The sequence below is a fragment of the Pelodiscus sinensis genome, chromosome 30 (genome assembly GCF_052426305.1).
Source record: "Pelodiscus sinensis isolate ZL-2025 chromosome 30, ASM5242630v1, whole genome shotgun sequence".
Classification (NCBI taxonomy): Eukaryota; Metazoa; Chordata; order Testudines; family Trionychidae; genus Pelodiscus; species Pelodiscus sinensis.
Window position 1 is genome coordinate 13,509,870 of NC_143081.1, and position 9,699 is coordinate 13,519,568.

Genomic DNA, 9,699 nt, shown 5'->3' on the forward strand with positions numbered 1-9,699 from the left:
ACACCCGTCTGTGCTTTCAATTTTCTTTCAGAAGAAAGCAATAGAACTGTGGATGTAAGTTAATTTTTTTCAGAAAAATGCCCATTTTTCTGACACCCCATCCTACTGTCTAGATGAATCCTGAGTTCCTGAAAAGTTTGGTCTCCAGTGAGAATGAATCACTCCTTTGCCACCAGGGGTTAATTGTAGAGTGTAACTTAAATTTGGCTAAGACTTAAGACAGTGCAGACAGGCTGGGAAGTTTTCTCTCTTCTCCAGTTCAGTTTCACAGGCAAAGAACGGGGATTGGAAACAAAGAAAGGGCCCGATTGCCTGCTGGTGTCACCTTGAGAAGCCCTAATTACTCGGAGTTCAAGGAGACTGCATCAAGGAAACGTCACTTTAGGACCCCAAACTGAGTTTTTCTCCAGCAGCTGCTTGGTGATCAAACTCCTACACCCAGGGCAGCCTGAGCTGTGGGGCTCTCTGGTGGCCACATCCCAAGAGTTCCTGGTGCAACACAGGGGACAAAAAATGTTTTGGTCTCCCAGAGTGGATCGTGTGGGGTTAATGAAGGACCAGCTGGGGCTTTGGTGCACGTCAGCTCTGGGCTCTATCGTACCAATAAATACCTTCTTCTGCAATCTCCTTCCCACTATTCCTCAGCCCTGTCATGTAGGTAGTCAGGCTCCTTCCAGAGACACTGCCCTTGTGGGAGATCCAGGGCAAGTGCTGATCCCTATCTGTGGGTCCAGGGAACGTAGGGGAGGGCGACAGGACAGTTTCCTCTGCAGGTGAGATGCAAGCTTGGCCCACAGCCCTGGAGACTGGGTTCAACTTCTCAGCCTTAGGACAGGGACATCCTGACTTGTGACGATGTTCGCAGCCTGAACTAGCTGGGAGCATCCCAGCACAAGGTGGGCGTCTTCCTGCCTCCATCCTGATTAGTCCTTCAGTCCACCCGAGATGGAGAAATACGACAGACGGGCATAAAACCGGCAGAATCCCAGCAGTGAAGTGTCTGGTGCAGCGCAGACTGGGAGCATCTTGCAAAGCCCTGCACAGTAAGTCTGTTATTTCAGCTCAGCAGGGTTCAGTGTGAATGACCTGGGACGATTCCATAATAAAACTGGGAGTGCGATGGGGAATCTTCGCAACTTCTTTTACCTTCATGCAGAAACATTTCCAGGTGCTCTGAGAGGTTTTTTCTCCTCCCAGCACACTTGGTATCAAAGTTTGAAAACCAAACTTTTGGTTTTTTTCATTGAAAACCAAACAATTTCAGGCTGGAAAGTGACAGATTTTCAGCTAAATTGAGGAAAGCGAAGGCTTTGAGTTGTGCAGGGCACAGGGTGTCTTTCAGCAACAACAGACTTCCCCACATGATTTCTGGAGTGGAAACCGCAGTGTTCCTTTGAAATAATTTAAACTGACAATGTCTGGTTATCCCAGATCGGTATCTTAGATCAAAACTGGGTGATAACATTGATAGAGTCCAATAATTGTAAAATCTAACCCCAGTCATCATTATCATCAACCACCCTGGGTTCGGCTCTTCACCCGTTGCTGTCCGATGCCTCCCTCGCTATTTTCTTCCATCTTTCCCTGTCCAGTGCAGAGTGGCTTACTTTCTGTAGACTAGCTCCACACAAATCTACTATGTCATCTACTCATTATCTGTGGGGACTGCCTCTCCTATTCGGGTCATCCATTATGCCGAATACCAGGGTCTTAACTTTTTGCTCATCGTTGATTTTGAAGATATGCCCGAATAGCTGTAACTTCCGTTGTATAACCTTCTGCAGTAGGTTCTCTTTTGGCTGTATCTTCCTATATAATTCCTCATTGGTTACCTTCTTCATCCATCTTATTCTCGGGCTCTTTCTATAAGAACTCCTCTCAAATGCCAATATCCTTATCTTCAAAACGTGTGTTATCACCCATGTCTCACATCTGTACAACATGCAGTTAAGTACACACATTTGCAAGATACTCAGCTTCATTTCTAAGCTAATTGGTTTACTTTTCCAGATCTTATCGTTCACCTTCGAAGTTGCTCTGGCTTTCGCTATTCTAGTTGCTATTTTCCTCTTATAGTCTAGATCATAAACCATGTTGCTCCGCATATATGTGAACTTCTCATCGTTCTCTAGTTTTATCCCATTTACACTGATCTTCTTTCCTATTTGTTTATCTCTATGAATATTGATAAAATAAGGACAACAGTATTTAATCAGTCCATACCATGTCCCTTCTTCATTCTCACTAGCTTCTCTTCATCTTTCTCTATGGTAACTATATCATCCACAAACTTTGAGCTGTTAATTCTCATCTCATGCACCGATATCCCTTCTACCTCTTCCTTGATCTTGGCCATCGCTCTGTCTAGGTGCGTGATGAAGATACTCGTCAATATTGGATGTCCTTGTCTCATACCTCTATTCATCCACTCCGTAGAACTTCAACACCGCCCAAGTCACTTTCTGATCCATATTGTCAAATGACTTCTGAAAATCGACAAAGTAATTGTAGATGTTCTTGTTCTTTCACCGAGCTTTCTCCACTATTAATCTTAGTGCCAATATCTGCTGTATGGTACTTCTATCTTTCCTGAATACCGCTTGATCATCTGCTAGCTGTTCTTCTATCTGCGATCTCAATCTCGCCATCAGTATCATCAGAGGCACCTTGCCTAGATGACTCGTTAAGGCAATAATTTTGTAGTTTTTGCACTCCAACACACTTCCTTTCTTGTGTATTGTCACTAGCACAGGTCTTGTACATTCCTAAGGAGCCTTCTCTTCTTTACACGCTATATTACATAGTCAGTGTATTTCCTGAATCATACTTTCTCCACCATATTTGATCATCTCTTCCATGATCTATCATTTATAGGGCTTTTATTTTTCTTTAGTCACTCTATTGCAATATGTACAATGTCTACTTTAAAGGGACACTTGTTGAATGATAAGACTGAGCAAGCCGCAACGTTGGTAGCCCACCGCACAGGTATTGAACATCCTAGTGCCTTAAATGGAGAACTCTGCCCCAGGACATAGAGGAGGTCAATGAAATTAGTACCTAGATATTTGGCTCCACATCCATATGCCTCTCTACTGCTGCTGGCTAACTAAAAATGCTGCAAATCAGGGCACCAAACCTACACAGAAGACACAGCACAACCCCAGACAACCCACAGTCCCAGCAAAATAGGCAAAGAATGGGAGGGGAAATAGAATTACAAAGAGGGACCATGACCAGCCCACAACCTATATCTAGAGTGCAGTGCTTTTACAGAATACCAGAGGTATCCTGGAAAAGCAATGCCGCGTCCAAGGAACGCATCTGCTTTTTCCAAATTGTTTTCAAAAGAATGGACGCGCTCTTTTGCCATCCCTGTAAACCTCATTTTATGAGGAATAAAGGATGGCTCCAAAGAGCACTTTAGTTTGCAATTTGGTGCCATGTAGATGCACCCAATTTCGAAAGAGCCTCTTTCAAAAGTAAATTGGAAAGGAGACACAATCTGTGTACCTCATATTGCGTATCTTTTTCCAATTTAACAGTGTAGTCTAGACGGATCCAAAGTCACACAATCGCTTAAAGGGCAATGGGGCTATCATTACTTATAAACATAATACATAGTTAGTTGGGGCACCTGAAAATTTGGGGCACCCGTGGATCTTAGTGTCAGTCCATATGGGTATGTCTACACTACAAAGTTAATTTGAAATAACAGCCGTTAGTTCGAATTAACTTTCATAGGCGCTACACATACAAACCGCTAGTTCGAACTTAATTCGAACTAGCGGAGTGCTTAATTCGAACTAGGTAAACCTCATTCTATGAGGACTAACGCCTAGTTCGAATTAAGTAGTTCGAATTAAGGGCTGTGTAGCCACTTAATTCGAACTAGTGGGAGGCTAGCCCTTCCCAGGTTGCCCTCGTGGCCACTCTGGGCCAAACCAGGAAAACTCTTCTGCCCTCCTTCTGGTCCCGGAGCCCTTAAAGGGTCACAGTCTGGCTACACTGCTTGTGCCAGTTGCAAGCCTGCCACCACCCAGCCAGCAGACCCTGCACCTGGCAAGGGATGAGCCAGCCACCCACTGCCACCTAGCCCTCCCCCTCTTCCCAGGATTAGCCTGGCAGCTCACAGGAGCCTGCCCGGGGCCGCAAGAGGTGGGTGCCCTCCTGGTCTAGTGCGGAGATCGTGGACCTCATCGAGTTTTGGGGGGAAGCCTCCAACGTCCATGATCTCCGCACTAGCCACAGGAACGTGGCCATTTACAGCTGCATTGCTGACAGCCTGGCCACCAGAGGACACATGCGGGCCTGGGAGCAGGTCCACTGCAAAATTAAGGACCTGCGGCAGTCCTACTCCAGGGCCTCCCAGCCAGGGACCGACCCAGAGACCTGCCCCCCACTTTGAGGCCCTGGACTGCATCCTGGGGGCTCACGCCGTCCATGCCCCCCGGGTGGTGATCCATCCCGGGGCAGAGGGACCCGTCCCTGATACGGAGGAGGAGAAGGAGGAGGACGCCGAGATCCAGGAGCCTGCAGGGAGCCTGCCCAGGATCCAGGACCCCCGAGGCATCCCACAGAGCACATCGGCTGTGTCGTCTGAGGCCGGGGAGGGCTCCACATGTGAGTGCCATCATGTTCCCCTTATGTGTACGGGGAGAGGGAGCCCAGGGACTGTGCATCTGGGCCTTGCCCACCATGGAGCAGCAGCTGGGTGCCATGTAGGGGCCATGGACCGCTCCCCACATGCCGACCACACCTTGTGTGGGTTTCACTCACCGTGTCCCCAGGGAGAATTGACCACAGCTCTTGTTTCACCACAGCTGCAACACCTGGGACTGCAGGGCGCACCACCCCACCTGCAACAGCCACCCGCATCCGGGCCAGCAGGCACCGAACTGTTTCCCAACAGATCGGTAGCTGTCTGGCGTGGAGAGCTTCTACGGGGCGATGACCACACGCTTCTGGAGGGGGATGGTGGGCCTCATGCAAGTGTCCCGTTGCCACAGAGCAGGGGCGAGCCACTCACAAGAGCTCCAGGAAGGTGTCCTTCTTCATCCTGAAGTTCTGGGTCCACTGTCTGTCTCCCCAGTGCTCCAGGATGATGTGGTCCCACCAGTCGCTGCTGGTGTCCAGACACCAGATGCGGCGGGGTACGCTGGCATCTGGGCATTGCTGCCGCTCCTCCAAGACCCCCGGGAAGGCCAGGAGGAGAGGCAGGGAGCTGATGTGCACCAGGTGGTGCAAGGCAGCCTCCACCCATTACTGGCAGACTTGCAGCAGCAAGTCCAAAAACTGGTGCAGCATGCCCAGGGTGAGCTCTGGCTCCATGTTGCCAACTGCGGCGGCGGCCCCAATGGGAAGCACCGACACAGGCAGGCGGAGAGAAAAACGCTTTGCTGTCCCTCGGCGAGGTAGGCAAGCAAGCGGAAAAGCTGAGAACCGGCTGTCCAGGGGTGTTCCTTTAAGCACGAGCCTCAGATAGCATCAGACAGCAGCCACACAAAGCAACTACAGACCTAATGCACTGCCGGAACCGGTTTCAGCTGCCCTTAAATGCGACCCAGCGTCCAATCAGTGTGGACGCACTAGTTCGAATTAGCAAAACGCTAATTTGAATTAGTTTTTAAGTCTAGATGCGCTAGTTCGAATTAGCTTAGTTCAAATTAACTAATTGGAACTAAGTTAGTTCGAAATAGTGCTGTAGTGTAGACATACCCTATGATTCTTCCTCTCCTTGGTTTGTGGCTTTGCTTCCTCCTGAGAGGATCAAGTTAACATAAAATTGAGGAAATCTGCATGAGCAACTAGCAGAACCTCAAACCTGGCAAAGAGCCCATCAAGTGGTAATGAAGCCATTACATAGAAATGTGCCAGTTTCTGCATTTACTGTGATAGTCCATAGGACCTTACTTTAAAATTTGCTTGAAAAATTTTAAGTGAGTGGACTGCTGAATGTGATAAAACACACTCTAAAAAAGACCCCTCCTGATCTGCCATTGGCTTCCATTTAATACGACTGTGTAAAGTCCCAAGGATGTTGCTGAGTGGTGGAGAGAAGAACAGATCCTAAATCTCTGGACAGGCAGGGAGCTGCACAGGCAGGAAGAGTCAGAGACAATCACAGAGCAGAGAGGTCGCTAGTGGTTTACAAATCAATCGGTTCACTGAGATGGAAGTGGGATCCTGTCTCATAAATCAGCGCAAAGGCAGTGGGACGTCCGTGCGGTGCTGCCGTAAAATATGATCAATGAGCTGCCATGTGGGATACTGAATCACTGGGTTTCACATTTCCCCGGAAAGTGGTTTTCACGCACTTTTCTTATTATAGCATTTTGGTTTCATGCCCGTGTCCAGAGTCTGCAGTTCGTAGAAAGAGGGAATCTGTCCCTACTAGAGCTGTAGCATTGGCACCATGCTTTGCTCCAGCCTTCACACTGCATTCGATTCAGCCATATACTGAGCCCGATCCTCAGATGGGGTAAACAGATGCAGCTGCATGGAGTGAACAGGAGCCAGGCCAAATGGCCCCCGAGTGGTAACTCACCGCTCCTGGGGAGTAAACAGGACAGGCGTTGTGCATCATGGACGCCCGCTGCATGAGAGGTTGCTGCGGGGAGCCAGGGCCATTCCATGTATCCCTGTAATCCCCGCCTCTATCTGTGTCCCTCCCTCCGCAGACAGCACACTGTGAACTGAGGAAGAAAATGTCCAACCGAACCACAGTGACCGAGTTCCTGCTCCTGGGCTTCTCTGATATTCGGGAGCTGCAGATTCTGCACTTTGTGGTGTTCCTGGTGCTTTACCTGGCAACTCTGATGGGGAATCTTCTCATCGTCTATGCCATCATTCTGGACCACCGTCTGCACACCCCCATGTACTTCTTCCTGGGGAACCTTTCCATTATTGACCTTGGCTCCATCTCCGTCATTATCCCCAAATCTATGGCCAACTCCCTCCTGAACACCAACGTGATTTCTTATGCTGGGTGTGTTGCCCAAGTCTTTCTCTATTTCACCTTTGGAGCAACAGATCTTGCCTTACTCACTGTCATGGCCTATGACCGACACGTCGCCATCTGCCAGCCCCTGCACTATGAGAGAGTGATGAACATGAGAGCCTGTGTCTACATGGCAACCAGTGCCTGGATTGCTGGTGCTGTCTACTCTGCCCTGCACACTGGGAACACCTTCATATTACCCTTCTGCCAGTCCAATGACATCAATCAGTTCTTCTGTGAAATCCCCCAGCTCCTCAAGCTGGCCTGCTCTGACTCCTACCGCAGTGAAGTTGGCGTCCTTGCCTTTAGTGTGGTTTTATTTTTGAATTGCTTTGCTTTTATCCTTGTGTCTTACGTTCAGATCTTCAAAGCAGTGCTGAGAATCCCCTCAAAGCAGGGCCGGCACAAAGCCTTCTCCACCTGCCTCCCCCACCTCGCTGTGATCTCCTTGTTCCTTTGTACTGGGTTCTTTGCCTACCTGAAACCCACTTCTAACTCAGGAACAAATCTGGATCTGGCGGTGGGTGTTCTCTATGCCGTGGTGCCTCCAATGATGAACCCGGTCATCTACAGCATGAGGAACAAGGAGCTCAAAACTGCATTGAAGAAACTTTTTGTGTGTAGAATATTCTCCAAGAATTAACATGACATCGGTCATAGGCTCTGCATTTCCGTTTTGCATGTTGTTATAAATGTAATCAACTGATGAAAAAGTTTTGTCATTGAGTACACAGGCCGTGATCTTTTATGACGTTCTCAAATCAATGTTAACTCAGCTGACATTAACTGAGTTAATTACAACATTACACCTATATACATTAAATTAAAGTCAAGGTATGACCCTGTGTCTACTTCCACACCTCGCTATACGTCGTATTCAGGTCTACACTGCAGGGTTATTTTGGAAGAAGTTATTTTCCAAAATGTCGTATTTCGAAATGGCACGTCTAAACAGCACATGCCCATCAAAACAGTGTGGAACTCTTTCGAAATAGAGCCTCCACACTCGTTTTATACTGAATTGCATTTAAAGCCACTGGGAAGCACTTCAGGCAGGGAATCAGGGCAGCCCGCTCTTCCTAGTGCTGCTGCCTGAGGCTGTCTGATGCTCTAGCCTAAAGGGACCCCACTGTACCACCATGTCTCATGTTCTTCTCCATTGCCTACCTCAGTGATGGACAATGAATCCTTTCCTCTGCCTGCAGTGGTTTCCCTTCCAGACACTTGAGCCCTCTAGCCACGGAGTTGGACCTTCCACCCAGCAGTCAACAGCTCTCATCTGTCTTGGTGCCCCTCCTGCTGCAATTTCTGCAGGCTGCCTTCATGGCCGTGCAGAAGGACTCTTAGCTCATGGTGGGGAAACTCCTCACCCCTCTCCAGGTGCTCACTCCCTTGCACACCATGCACTACCGCTTCTGGCGACGGGAAACCAGCTCCAACCGGTGGGACATGCCACAAGGCCTTTCTCTTTTGCCTGCCGCTTTAAGGACTGTAGGGGAAGGGAAGCTAGAGAGTTTGGGTGTGTGTGCACAAAGAGGCCAACCCTGTGGGTTTTCCTGGAGGCCTCATATTTCTACATAACTCCAGCTGCCCCATCTTCACACACCCCATTCTAAACTAGCTATTTCTGTATTATTCCTTGTAGAATGAGGGATACAGAACTTGGAATAAGACGTCCGTAATTTTGATATTATTTCAAAGTAGTGGGCTTGCTGTGTAGATACCCACATCGTTATTTTGGAAAAAATCCGGTATTCTTTAATAATGTTGCTGTGTAGACGTGCCCTTAGGGGATTATACTGTGAACTTTGCCGTACTATCTGATCTACTGACAGCAAAGTTACAGGTGGATTTCATGAAGACTCTGATTCCCAATGAATCCATTATTGAAACAACATTAAAAATAAACAGTCAAGGAAACGCACTCTCGTATTCCAACCCCCAAAAGGAGAAGAGGCAATCTGAATGGTTTTTGGCTTTGCATGCAACTAAAGCTCTCCCCTTTCTCCTCTGTTAAGCTATGCCTACACAACACTTTTTTCGGAAAAAGGTATGGAAATTGACGGGGGGCTTGGTTACTCTCGAATACTGGACAGTCTGAGCTCCCCTTGTACAGTTCAATAGGTACAAACATTGTGGCTAGGCACAGTGAGATCAATATAAAAGATCTTTACACCAGTATAGAGTTGGGAATAACCTACATCAATGTCAGAAACTATTGGCAGTATTATGAGGCTAACTCTACATGCACTAGAGATTGTGATGGGACAACAATTGAGGCAGGACGAAATACAGAAATGCATCTGAGCCCAAACCAGTTCTGTAAGTACAAAGATCTGCTTGGAAACCAGCCCATTAAATGTTAGGAAACACCAGCATGAAGATTACTTGTACAACCTCAGCACAGCCCCCTCTGCATGTGTGTTATGATGCACGTGCACAAGAGTGGCTTTGTGGTCAATGTGCTTCCCCTCACTGCATCCATTTCCTTCAAACTACCCAGGGAAGTGCTGGTTTCTCCATCTCTTGATGTCCTCCAATGGACACTAGGTGCCTTTCTGGAGTGTGCTGTGGTCCAGAGCTCACTGCTGTGTTGGATAAGTGGCTTGCAATGGACAGATTAACAGAAGAAATGGCTTCTTCCCACCTTAAGGTCTCCAAATCTCTGCCAAACTCAGTGTAGCACATTGAGATGCCTA

The 9,699-nt window shown here is 48.1% G+C and overlaps 1 protein-coding gene across 1 annotated transcript; it reads left to right on the top strand.

Annotated features, from left to right (window-relative positions):
* Nucleotides 1-6,595: 6,595 nt before the first annotated feature.
* Nucleotides 6,596-7,643, top strand: LOC106731253 (olfactory receptor 14A16-like). The gene has a single exon (XM_014579800.3). It carries the CDS (start codon nt 6,708-6,710, stop codon nt 7,641-7,643), a length of 936 nt encoding a protein of 311 aa, XP_014435286.2. The 5' UTR covers nt 6,596-6,707.
* Nucleotides 7,644-9,699: the final 2,056 nt, after the last annotated feature.

Coding starts and splice junctions, on each gene's coding strand:
- LOC106731253 (XM_014579800.3), top strand. CDS start 6,708: ATGTCCAACCGAACCACAGTGACCGAGTTCCTGCTCCTGGGCTTCTCT.